The sequence below is a fragment of the Pyrgilauda ruficollis genome, unplaced genomic scaffold (genome assembly GCF_017590135.1).
Source record: "Pyrgilauda ruficollis isolate IOZ18807 unplaced genomic scaffold, ASM1759013v1 scaffold47, whole genome shotgun sequence".
NCBI lineage: Eukaryota > Metazoa > Chordata > Aves > Passeriformes > Passeridae > Pyrgilauda > Pyrgilauda ruficollis.
The window spans coordinates 5,223,051-5,236,156 of NW_024526266.1; the positions used below are offsets into that span (position 1 = coordinate 5,223,051).

A 13,106-nucleotide genomic window follows, 5' to 3' on the forward strand; every position below is an offset into this window, starting at 1 on the left:
GTGCCATTGCAGCTCCTCTGAGTTACACTGGGTGACTGACTCTGTCTGTGAGCTCTGGGAGAAATCCTGGTTACTGAATTCTGAAGGAACAGTGCAATCCAGGCAACACCTGGGGAGCTGAGACTCTGGGGATGGGGTGGGCCTCTCACCAGGAGGGGCATGTCACTGATGTCTCTCTGCACTGCTTTCTTGAAAGAAGCACTGTGGCATTTGAGGTCTGAGAGTCAGCGCTCACACATTCCCAGTGCAGCTGCTTTGCTGGGCTGGTGTCACCCACTGTAATTCAGTGCCCAGCACAGCTCATGCCCTGTGGCTTCTGGACAGCCCTTGCATGAATCTGGGGAGCAGCCTGGCTGTTGGAAATGGAAGCTTTGTTCACTTGTCAGGGCAAGGGCTGGATCACTGCCTGCCTAGTTGCGTGTTTACCAAAAGCTTTTGGGAGCACTCCCCAGCTCTTGCTCCCAGTTCCTTTGGATTGGAGGGCTCCTGGGCAGTAGGAAGCACAGGTTACACTGATCCTGCCTGCTGTGTGTCTCAGAGGCCCTGCAGGGCAGTGGCTGAGCAGAGTCCAGGTCATTGCTCTGGGTGCTTCTCCTCAAACACACCCTGCAGCAGCTGCTGGATGTGAATCCGGCTGGCCAAGAGGGGCCTGGTCCCTCCTCTGGCTCAGCAGAGCTCATCTGATCTGCTGGTTACTGCAGGAAACTCCTTGGGCAGCTTCTGGAAATGCAACAGGAGTACAGCAGAGGAGAGTCAAGGCTCAAGAAATTATGGATGTCCTGTTGATTATGTCCAGCCCACCACAGCAAAGTGAAGAGTGCTGGAAAGGAGGTTTTTGGGAAGGCTGAGAGGAGATTCATCTGATGTGTCATGAGGACCTGGTGCCGCTTTGTCCCTCATTTGGTTTGGCCCTGGTGGAAGCAGGACAGTGTTAGCCAGCAGACAGCTGGAGTTGCCCAGTGGGCAGGACAGATTTCATGTCATAGCTGAGTGAGGAGCTGGTGGTGCTGGTGCCTGGCCTGAAATGGCCCAGAGTCCTGCCAGTCCTTCAGTGACAGAAGTTCCTCTTTTCTGTTGCCTCCTTCAGGACTTGAGTGGAATAAAGGTGGTGCCTGCGACCCTTCTGGTTAGAGAGATTGTTGTAGACACATCAATAACTGCTAAAAATCACAAACTTGGGCCAGGTCTGGCTTTATATTACAGCTGAGGTACCACAGCCTTCAGAAGCCCTGTGGGTAAAAAAAAAAAAAAGCCTTGGACATGTGGGGTTAACCCTCTGCAGCCTGGGAATCTGTGCAGCTGAGGCAATGAGGGGAAGCTGCCTTTTCAGAGATGGGAGATGTTTCAGTTGCAGGACTGTGGTAGGAGGAAGAATCAAAGCAGCTGTTACCAAGGTGAAAGGATTCTGAATTCATGTTTTGGGATCTTGAGATCCTGAAGAACAAAAATTGGGAAGAGCATGAAGGAGGAAATGAAGAACAAGCACGGTCATGTCATCTTTTCTCTGATCCACAAGAAGAGCAACTGTTTTGATAAGCTGCATTTCCAGAGACACATGTGCAAGAGCAGAGTTCCCAGGAGGACGTATGACAGGACTAGGCTAGCTGAGCTGAAATCCAGCTGGATTGCTTCAGGAACAGCCTGTGCATCGCTGTGAGCTGTGATAAATGGTGGCTGAAGCAAATGATGTATTTCAGAGTTGCCCCTGAGCTCTCTGCAGTGGGAATCAGAGCTCCCAGGGGAACGAGAATGAGTTTTCTGCTGGAACTGGACATGGTTGGTTTGTTCAGAGCTCGGAGCAAAGCCATCCAGTAGCTGAGAGATGACTGGATGGCTGTGGTCCTTCCCTCCCTTGGTGAGTGGGACTCACTTTCTGCCAGCCTCCAAGCCCATGGAGCTGAAGGAAAGAGAAGAGAGCTGAGCCTCTGTTCTGTGCCTCTCCCAACAGCTCTGTGGTTTTCTCCTTTCACTTGGAGCTGGAAATGTCCTGTTTGTAGGAGATGTGTTTGCTGGGCCCAGCAGTTGAGTTGTGTTTGCAAAGATGGGACCTTCCTACCTTCCAGCATGGAATCAGGGACTTGGTCACTTTGTCCTGTGCTTTAGGAGGACAGCGAGGGTGCAGTGCCAGAGGGTGTGGAGGAAGGGAGCAAAGGCCCTGGCTTTGCCTTAAGGATGGATCAGCAGAGCTGAGCCAAAGCAAAAGGCTGTTTGCAAAATCATGTTCTGCTTTGGACCAGAGGGAGCTCTGGCTGAGTCATGTTCACTGCAGTTTTATGGCATCCTTTCCTTGGGACTTAGAGGAAAGTGTCCAGCCTGTGCTGATCACACAGGTTAACACCTTTGTGCATTTGGTGCATTTCTGATTCGTGCTGGAAACAGCACAGAAACACCTGCAGTATTTATGCTACTCCCAGCTAAATTCTGGATTAAAGTAATGCTGGATGGATTTTTCTAAACACTGGGGGATGCACAGGAAGAGAAACATGAGAAGTCTCAGTGTTTGTCTGCTTCCTACCTGTTTCCTGTGCTCAGTCACTGAGAAATGTGTGTCTTGCCTGTGCAGTCACTTCCCTCTGCTGAACTGTGGTTCCTCCAAACACGTGGATGTGCTCCTGTGGTCTTCTCCTCACGCTGTGGTCCGTCTCTGGTCTCTGTTGCCACTGAAGGGAGCAATGGCTCTGCAGGCCCTTCTGGCCTGCCTTCCTCCTCATTCATCTCTTCCTCCTCTTGTCTTTGCCGAATCTCCCCCTGATTCCTGCTGGGTTTGACTGTGGCCTTCATTGCTGGCCTTTCTCCACCCTCTGCTTCCTGGCGGGGCCCGGAGCAGAGTGGCGTTCCAGATGTGTGCGGTGTTGTCTCCAGCTGCTTCTGGGACTGCTGTGCCCTTTGCTGGGCTGGGTCCGGCTGTGGCTGCGTGCCCCGGTGCCAGGCGTGCCCGCGGAAGCCGGCAGCAGCGGGGAGGGTGTGCGAGGGCGCGTCCGTGCCGCTGCTTCGCCGGTAACCGCGTGTCACGGCTGTAACCCGCGGCAGGGCCGCTGCTCGGGGACGCGCAAGCGGTGGCACACGGCTCCAGGGGGGGACGCCGGAGGCCGCGGGCAGAGCGCCTCGCGTTCCAGTAAGTAACGACACCAGGTGCTCTGTGTTGTGGTGGCACAGGTCAGGCCGTGTGTCTGTGGTGACTGCCATGCCATCCAAGCATGTTTCTCTGTGGAGCGCGAGGGAGGGAGGAAGAGCCTTTCCCCCAGAGACTGCTGTAGGCTGTGCTCCTCCCGCCCTGCAGGCTCCTGCTGCTGGCAGGGGGCCTCGAAGGAGCCTTGGACTGGCGCTTGCATCCTGTCCGTCCCTGCTGCATGCTGGAATGCGACCTATGGAGTGAGTATGGTGCCGGGGTGGAGGCGAGCTGCTAACAACTTTCTTCTCTTTGCCTTTAGCCCCGATGAAGAATCTTCACAGAAGTTCATTCCCTTTGTCGGGGTGAGTGTTATCGTGGTGATGCTGTCTTAAGCAAGCTGGAATATGTTCTCAGGTGTTAACCTAAGCCTGCCAGGTTTCTGGAGTTGAGCAGAAGCCATTGGGTGCTCTAAGGCAGATGATCAGCATGACAATCTGTCCTGATGGTTGGATGCAGCTACCTGATATTTAAGCAAACCTCTAAGACACCTCAACAAACTAGAGGGTGTATTTTACTTCTCAGACAGGAGTATGATGTGTCCCTGGAAACCTGATCAGAGGGATGCTGTGCCTAGCATTGCCCTGGTTGCTTGTTTTGGCCAAATTTGCTATTCCCGTGTCATTTCTCTGCATGCTTGTCACTGATGGTCTCCCATCCTCTTAGCATCCCATCTGTTCCTGGGAAGTAAAGAGTACAACCTGGCAGGAAGGCGATTTCTACCACTGTTACTTATTTGGGATAGTCCCTCGTTTTTCCTTCTGCCCTTAAGTGTTCCCATCTGAGGTGCAGAGTGTCTGGACAGGGCCGTGTTTGTTCTTCTGTCTCTGTATTTTGTGCACTGTGTGCTCTTTACCTTGTCTAGCTTCCCTCCCCTTATTTGATCACACTCTTCAATTCATTAAGTTTTAGGCGTAAAGTCATTGAGCTGCAGCCAGAAGAAATCCCTTGGCTGCTCTTCAGCTCTGGGATGTCCTCTTCCCAGTTCCTGCTGCTGTCTTGCCCGCTGGCCTTGCTGTGCCTGCTTGGTGTGATGCTGACAGGTTCCCTCTGTGTCCCCTCTGTGCCCCTGCGGTGCGTCAGAGCTCCTCTGAAATCCCAAGGCATTTAAAGAGCTTAGTCTCTCTGCCCTCAGGCTGACCCTGCTTTCACTCTGGTGTCTCCTCATAGTGAGAGTGTCTCTCTGCAGTATTCCTGAGGTGACAATCTGCTTTTGTTTGCTGATGGAGAGATGCCTTCTGCAAAGGTGGAGAGACTCATCTCCCCAGTTTGTGCCCTGCTGATGAGCTTTGCTGGGAACTTGTATCTCCCATGAACTTTTCTAGTTCATAGCAATTTCTAGTGGTGGACTGTTCTTACAAAACAGATGTTTCACCTTTCCCAGTAACATGGAAAGCCTGCAGGACTTGGAATATCCCAGACTGTTGGTGGGCTCTGCAAGCTATTTTTCAGGACTGATTTAGTCCTGTATTTTGTGCAAGCAAATGGAGCTCAGAGTGTTTGTCCAGTTTCTCTAAAATGATTGTCGTCCTGACATTAGCACTGCTTTTCCAGTCTGGATTTGATTATCTGAAAGTGGTGGAATTGCTTTGTTGTGTACATACCATTGCCAACCCCCCCAAAAAACTTGCCTTGAAAGCACAGACTGACTTCCTGTGTCACTGGTGATGAGGGTCAAATCAGTCTGCTTGCTCCTGATTCTGAAGCATTCCTGACACAGTTGTGGAACACATCTGGAAAGAGTGAAAGGCCAGTTGCAGGTGTCTCACAAAGTCTGAGGCTGGACATGAGCACTGGGGCTCTTCCATTCAGCTGCAGCCTGCTCAGAGCTGTTGGACAAGGAAGAGAGGGAGCCAGTGACTTCTGGGTTTGCAACCTGATGTTGGCTGCACTCTTGGCTTTTGGGTGCAAAACCTGGTGTCCTGCAGCTGGACTGTGCAGTCTCTGACCCAGAAATGGGCAGGGCAGTGCCATGCTGCTCAGCTGGGCTCAGAGTGATGGGAGTGGAGCCTCACAAAGGGCCAGGCAGGCACAAAAGCCAGGCTCAGGCTGCCTTGGGCTGACAGCCAGTTGCCAGGAGAGTTAACAGGATGTGCCTCTTCGTGGAGGGACAGGGGCTGGCTGCTTTCCTGGATGGAGGCCTGCTGGAACTGCAGTGTTCTCATGCACCTCCCCGAGTGGAGGGAAGGGAAAGTGTTTAACCTTGTGTTCCTCCCATGTGTCTGAACTTGAGCATCTTCAGTCAGCCAGCAAGGAGGGAAAGCCAGAAGAGATTTCCTGCCTGGCTTGCAGACCAGAGTGGCTGCAGGCAGTTTTCTGTGTTGCTTGTCCATCCCCTAACCCTGCTCCCCTTGTTCACAGCCAGTGACAGTTTGTGGAACATTCTCTTGGCGTTTAACACATAAAGCACAAATGGCTGCTGCACTCCAGAGCCTAACTTGTTGCCTTTTGGGTGGAGACTGGCCAAACTGAGCTGCAGCCTCCTTCTCGCAAGCCAGTGAGCCCCCAGGAAGCCTGTGTACACACTGCTGAGTTCATGGTGGCTTTTTCAAGACTGGATCTAAATGAGAATCCACCAGAGAGCCTGACAACTCTCCAAAATCTACTGTTGAGCATACATCTCCCTGCCCTCCAAATTCTGCAAAGTGTTTTGCTTCTAAGAATTAACTTTTTTTTTCTTTTTCTTTTTTTTTTTGGACTGTGTATTACAGAAACGTGCTCCCTAGAGATGTGGTCCAGACGTGGTCGTGTCTGAACTTAATGACCTTCTGTTTTCAAACCACACAGCCTGTGTGACATCGTTGCTCATTCTAAAGCAGTTTCTATTGACCCGAGCTCCCTTGGCAGCTCTTTCCCATTTGTCAGCATTTGTGTAGGGTAGACATTAGCCCTGGAGACAAGTTTCTTAAGGACCTTAAAAAGCCTCTCTTCTCTGCAGTGTTAAGAGTGATGATCCCTCTGTACCATAGCAGATTATCACTGCAGAAGGTCTCTGTTTTTATATCACCAAGGGCCAGTTTATCTTTCTAGGCATAGTGTGTTCTTGGGAGTTTGTTTGCAGCATGTTCTGTTCCACAAGCTATTGCCAGTGACATTTATCATTAATCTTGATGTACCAGCTGGTGACTGGCCACACACATTTGTGCCCTTATTACAGTGTGATCTGGATCGTTCTGACCTGTCCATGTGGTGGTTTGTCCCTGTCTGCCTCCAGAGGCTTTGGTAGGGGCTTTATCTTCTTTGTTGGACACTTCCCTTGTTTAGAGAATAGATAACTCTGATCAGAAATTGTACTTTGTTGCTTCTGTGGTTTCCTAACAAACCCCAGCTATGCTGCACCCTGGAAGTGGCTGCTCTGAACAGTGGAAGCAGCATGTCTGTAATTTGCAGGTGCATCAAAGCAGTGCTGAAGGGGTATTTCTGACCTTTCTCCTCCCTGTAGTTGGCACAGCTTGGAGCTGGTGGGCTGTGCAGAGCTGGGCAGGTCTGTGACAGCTCTGCAGGAACTGTGCTGTCCTTTGTGTGGGTCAGGTAAGGGCTGTGAGCTGGCACTGCCAGGACATTGCCAGGACCTGCCTGGCTCTTAGAGGACTTCTTAGTTCCTCTGACTGCAGGGACAGTGCCATGGAGAGTGCAGAGATGAGCTCAGTGCTGGGGTTTGGATTCTTGAAGTTCAGGGGGCTCTTGTTTGATAGAGCTCTTCTGTTTTGCCCCCTTTAGGTGGTGAAGGTTGGAATAGTGGAACAATCTTCTGCAACATCAGGTAAGGAACATCCTGTGTGTGCTTTCTGTGTCCTGCAGCAGCAGGAGCCTCACCTCACAGGCTGAGCAGACTCATTCATTGCTGATGCCTTGGGAGGTGGAGTTGGATTTTATTGGCTCCCAGTGGTTTGTCTGCAGAAAGAGAGCCCTCTCTCCTGGGAGAAGCCCTTTTTTCTTTGTTACTTTGCATGGAGCTTCAAACCAGCTGAAATTCCCACACCTACATCCAGGGAAGCTGTACTCTCACGTTTGTGCAAACGCCATTTTTCTAACGTGGTCAGTGGGGTGGATTCACTGTTACACTTGTTTGAGGTTCCTGCTTCAGCCTGAGGAGGCAGTTCATCAGAAGTTCATGCTGTCTCCCTGCAATGGGCTCAGTTGCTGAATGAAATTGATCTCAGTGCCTGGGAACTTCAGGGTGGGCAAAATTTTAGACCTGTTTATTTTTTATTGGGGGAGTGCAAAGCTGATATGCAGAAGGATACTGTCTGCTTACATACACAGACATGCAGTGGTGATGTTTTGTCAATGTGAACTTGCTTTTTTTCTCCTTCATATGCACAGGAATATTTTTTTCCTTGTGTTGGGATTGTTTCTTGTTTTGCTTCACTGTCAAACCCAGATTCTTGTGGCCTGGGTGACACACAGGTTTGTGCATGGAGGCAGCCCTTCTGTGGGTCACTCCTTGCTGCCACAGTGCTCCCACCATCCCAAAGGGCCAGCAGGAAGGGGATGAAAGCTTGGTTGTGGAGGCAGATGGAATGGGGAGATCCCTGTGGTCGCCCAGAGGTGCTGGATTCCAAGAGTGGTGCTGCCCTGCAGTGGTTGCAGGGGGAGATTCCCTGTAGGAAGGAGATCAGTGGGCTGGGCTGTGTGCAGGAGGCTCAAAATCAGCTGGGAGCAAACCCTAGGAGAGCAGATGCCAAAGGAGGAGCCTCGAGGAGTGTCAGTGTCTGTGCCTGTCTCCGACCACACGTACAGAGCCCCTCGGAAGTGAGGAGCCCGTCAACTGATGGGCCAGCTGACCTCTGGATTGAATCTGAACAAAAGCTGTGCAGCAGGAGCGTGGACAAGGAGATTGAGCTTTATCCCAGTGTTCTGTGCTGTGAGACAAACCCAGACAAACAGTTTGACTTCCTTTTTTTAAGGTGACTCTGATGACGCGGCTCCCTCAAGTTCCGTAGTCCTTTCTTCCACTCCGCCTTCCGTGTCTCCTGCTGTGAAAGAAGCCTCCCCCACGCCCCCTTCCTCACCATCTGTTACAGGCAGCTTCTCCCCAAGGTAAGCCATGTTTTGTCTCCTTACAGCTCCATTGGCTGGCTTACCTGGCATACACGTGGCAGAGAACTCCAGAGGAAAACCCATAGTTCTTCCTTCATCCCTGGCAAACATTTGGAGGTGTCACCGTTTCCCTTCCCTTTTGCCTTTGGAGTGACTGTGTCCTTGCTGAGGCTGCCAAGGGGCTGGGGAGGGCAGGGGGGATTTTGCACTTAGTGGGACGGCTGCATGTCTCAAGGGCAGGATTCTCTTGGGAAGATAGGTATTCAAAAAAGTACTGACTCTAAGTACACGTGGGTGCCAGGCTAATCCCTCGTGCTTGTTGTGTTTGTAATGGCAAGTGAGTGGAAGGACAGAGTGACTTTTGAAGGAGCTGATGACTTTCTCTCTGAGGGTCATGCTGGCAGTTGCAAGGTAGAACTGCAGCTCCCATTCATGTGTGTGCCTGAAAGCATATCTGAACAGCAAGGGGGCTGCACCTGCAGGTAATACTAAGCCCTGGTTTAGCTGAAAACTAAATTTTTGGGGGTGAAGGGAAGAAACCCTTAGAAAGCTGCCAGTAAGACTTGCCCTGGCCAGGACTCTTCATTTTGTTGTTGCACAAAACATTGGTGTAGCTAACTTTGTGTGCAGCTCTAGTACTCAGAGGCAGTTGGGTAAGTGCCCCTTGATTTTGGTAACTCCCCTGAGCCTCTAAGGGAACATAGCAGCAGTCTTGTGAGAAGGGGAAACTAGAAGCATTTGGACTCTGCAGTTTAGGAGAGCAGAGGAAAGCAATAAGCCACTCAAGGTGTGCAAAGTCAGGGGGGTCTGGGTTTGTAGAGGGTGGCAGAGCACTGGGACAGGTGCCCTGGGAGGTTGTGGAGTCTCCCTCTCTGGAGACGTCCCAAACCCACCTGGATGCATCCCTGCATCACCTGCTCCAGGTGACCCTGCCTTGGCAGGGGGTTGGACTGGGTCACCTCTAGAGGTCTCTTCCAACACCAGCAGTTCTGGGGTTCTCTGGAGCTGTGGCATGAGAGCTGCAGGCACACAGTGACACTGCAAGAGCTCAGTTAAAAGGGAGAGAGGAAGGGACCACATCTGCCCCTGCTGCTTCTGTGGCAGCAGCATCAGCAGATCAAAGAGGGGTCAGATAGATTCATGGATAGCAGATCCATTAATGGCTACTGAAGGATGTTTCAGGGACCTCCCCTCTAGCATCCCCAGTCCTGTGATTGTCAGGCTGTGGCATGCCCTGAGGCTGAGCTTATGTGCTCTCCCAAAGTAGCATCCCCTGCTGTCCCTGTTGGAGACAGGGTGGGGACCTTTCATCCCACCCAGGGTGCCCTGCAGTGACCTTTAACCTCTGACTTCTTGAAGTGGCATAAGAGTTCCCTTTTAACAGGAGGCAGTGGAGGTGTGAAAGTGCCAGTTTAGGTGCCTGTTCACCTGTGCCTGGGGCCCAGTTCCCCAGGCCCCTCCTGGTGTGTGCCTGTGGTTGGATGGCAGGAGAGCCCTGTGTGCCCCAGAAGCAGCTGGCTGGCAGTGCAGAGAGCTGGGGGCTGGGCAGGCTCCGGGGAGCAGAGCTGAATTCTTGAGTGTGATCTTTGTGTATGGGTTTTCCAAAAGTGGAAGTGGTTTGGAAACTGGTGCCCCCAAGAGCGTAGGGTATTAAAGCTGTGAGCCATGGATGTGATAAATCTGAAACTGACACCCCAGCTCTAGGAATGTGGTTCTTTTTTGTTTCATTCTGTGTGGCAAAATCATCAAAAAATGAGGAAGTGCAGGTTCAACATTGTTCCATCTCCCCTGCTCTGTAAGTGACAGCACAGGGGGTGGAGGGTGACCCAAACTGATTGATTAAGCCGTGTGTTTAACTGGGAAAGGAACATACAATATTGCCTGGGCCTGGTGAACATTGGGATGCTTTGTCTTTATGACTGAGTTGAGAAATGTGATGCAAAGGAGCCTTACAACTCAAAGCAGCATCTCCAAAGCATCATCCTTAAAGAATCTCACTTTTGAATACTGTCCTGAGAACCAAAAACCTGGTTTTAGTCATCAAAGATGAACTCTGCTCTGCGGTCTGACTTTTAGCTGAATAAATGGCAAAGAAAAGGAAATTATTTGCTGAGAGGACTGTAAGGATGGGGCGTCCTTGTTTTACCTTGAGTTCCTTATTAGGCGGGTGCTGCAGAGGGATGCATATTTCATTCAAGATCACAGATTTGTCTTCCTTAACAACTGCCATTTCTCAAACTGGGGACACAGACTGGTAGATAAATTTAGGTTTTTGTCTAGTACTTGTGTATTATTCAGCGCTGTGTAGGAATAAGTATAGGCTGTCACTTGTAGGTCTGCTGAATGGTGAAGCCCTGCTCCCCTCAGGGTTATCACTGAGAGGCAGGGGCAGGAAAGGGCTGGAGCTTCCCAAACTTCTCATCTTACCTTTGCTGGCTCAAGAAAGGGCTGGCAGCATGTTTTGGTGATGCACAGCTGCTACCACATGATGCACAGGAGTTTTCAACAACAGAGCATATCCTGAAATCTGCTGTTGTTTAGCAAATGTCACAGAGCTAACAGAACATTTTTTTTCCAACAGTGGAATTCCCCAGTAAGTGGTAAGGCTTGGGGATAGGCAATTGCAAGAAGTAAGTCAGGGAGACTGGGGAGCGAGTGCCTGATGTTCAGGGACCTGCCAAGTCTTTGTTTACCCCAGCTAAGAGTTGGTTTTGGCAGTGCTGTGCCTGGACAGAGTCACTCATCAGTGCTCAGGGGGCAGCAGCAAGGTGCTTACAGCCTCTTTTCCCCACTCAAAGATGAAGTAATCTGGGCCACCTTAGGAGCTGCCTTTGCTGCTGTGTCACAGAACTCAGCACTAAGGAAAGTGCTTGTGTGCTCCCTTTCCCACTGCTCGCCCTTGTGACTGCAGCAGGTCAGCTTGTCTGGGCTCACTGAGGTTCTGTGCAGTGGGACCCAGGCTGCATCTCTCAGGGGTGAACTCTTGGGCTTCTATAATTGCTGAGTCTCACTATGAAATGTCACTGCCTGATTGCCCAAAGAGCCAGCTGTTTATCCTCTGAGCAGCAATGCAGCCACTCTGACAAAGCCCTGCTGAGAGGCACACAGGAATTACCCCCTCCTCTTGTTTCCCAGCCAGGGCCTCGGTGCTGAGTTGATGGGCCTGCAGGTGGATTACTGGATTGCAGCTCCACCCGTGGACAGGAAGAGAGACCCAGAGAAGAAGGACCCCTCCACCACCAAAAACACACTGAAATGCACTTTCCGGTCCCTGCAGGTCAGCAGGTTACCTGCCAGCGGCGAGATCGCCACCACGCCAACCATGTCCATGACTGTTGTGACAAAAGAAAAGAACAAGAAAGGTAAGGTGTCCTTCTGTTCCCTGTCTGCTGCTCCAGAGCTGCCTGACTTGTCAGTGCTGGGTTACAGCACCTCAGTCCTATCTTTATCCCCAAAATCCTGATCAGTTGGTGAAGAGTTACTGTGTGAAGTGATAGGGTTTGAAAGGGTGGTTCCTCTGCATGGGGTGAAAAGGGGATGTGTTCACCCTGATGGCTGAAGCCAAGATGGTATAGCCCAAAAGGGCAAAGGTGGGGACAGGACAAGGACATGCAGAAGGCCATGCCTGGACAATTTCCCTGTGTTCCTTGGGAGCCTGCTAGTGCTGTGTTGGGATATTGGATTAGATAAGAGGCAGTTTGTGCCCCAGCCACCAGTGAGGGTAAATGAGCCCCTCCTTTCTGACAGTGTGCTGGAAACTTGGGATAGCTTTACTTTCTGGGATGATATCCCCATCGTATGAGCCTTTAGCTCAAAAGAGCCACAGAGAATGAAAGAGGTGTGTAAGGGAAAACAAAAGCCCAGCAAGTGTCACAGATCCCTGTGAGGTGATAAAACAGGAGTACCCCCTGAACTGCAGTCTGGGGCCTCCCACCCTCCTCCTGCACCCATCACCCCACAAGAGCCAGTGAGGGGATTCAGAACCTGGAGCAAAGTCCTGGGAGGAGCAGCTGAGCTGGGGGTGTTCAGCCTAGAGAAAAGGAGGCTCAGGGTGACCTTGTCACTCCCTACCACTACCTGAAAGGAGATTGGAGCAAGGTGGGAGTCAGTCTCTTCTCCCAGGTAATGAGAGACAGGGCATGAGGAGGTAGCCTCAAGGTTTGCCAGGGAGAGATTTAGATTAGCTCTTAGGAAAAATCTCTTCACCAAAAGGGTTGTGAAGCCCTAAAAGGGGCTGCCCAGGGCAGTGGTGAAGCCACCATCCCTCCGTGCTTGGAGGTATTTAAAAGATGTATAGATGTGGCACTTGGGGACATGGTTTAGGGATGCAGTTGGAAGTGTTAGATTAGCAGTTCAATTCAATGACCCTGGAGATCTTTTCCAACCTCAGCAATTCCATGATTTTATAATTCTTATGCTTTTGCACAGAATGCTTTGTGGGTCAAAAGAAAGTAGAAGATAAATACTCTCCTGCTCTTAAACTCGTGTCTTTGCTTTCTCAAAACAGACTAACAAAATGGCATTTTGAATGTTGTCACTGATTTTATATTTGCTCCTGGCCTTGGCAATGTGAAACATTTTAGAAATTGAGAACAGCTCTGAAACAAATTATTTTAAAGGAAGCACGAGGCAGTTCTGCATTTACATTTTGCCTGCCAGTAGTTGTCCTTCACAACATCCTCTGCCTGTGGGCCTGGGAGTCACTCCTGGTGGACTCTGAGAGAAAGGTGGCAGGGCCTCCTGGGCTGCAGGACATGGGTGCACAGCCCTGCAGCCAGCTCACTGCCAGGCCAGCACAGCTGTGGCCCTGCTGGTGCTGGAGCTGCCAGCCCTGGTGACACCTTTGTACGTGTCGTGCTGTTGGGAGAGGCAATCCTGAGACACTCCAAACGTT

The 13,106-nt window shown here is 51.1% G+C and overlaps 1 protein-coding gene across 9 annotated transcripts in view; it reads left to right on the plus strand.

Annotated features, from left to right (window-relative positions):
• Window positions 1-13,106, plus strand: part of PACS2 (phosphofurin acidic cluster sorting protein 2) — a 76,669-nt gene that overhangs the window by 57,264 nt on the left and 6,299 nt on the right. For all 9 annotated transcript variants that reach the window (XM_041478952.1, XM_041478953.1, XM_041478954.1 and 6 more), the window contains 4 exons: window positions 3,432-3,474; window positions 6,890-6,932; window positions 8,080-8,212; window positions 11,348-11,574. In XM_041478952.1, coding sequence (XP_041334886.1) covers window positions 3,432-3,474; window positions 6,890-6,932; window positions 8,080-8,212; window positions 11,348-11,574 — 446 coding nt within the window. The remainder of the gene's footprint in view (window positions 1-3,431; window positions 3,475-6,889; window positions 6,933-8,079; window positions 8,213-11,347; window positions 11,575-13,106) is intronic.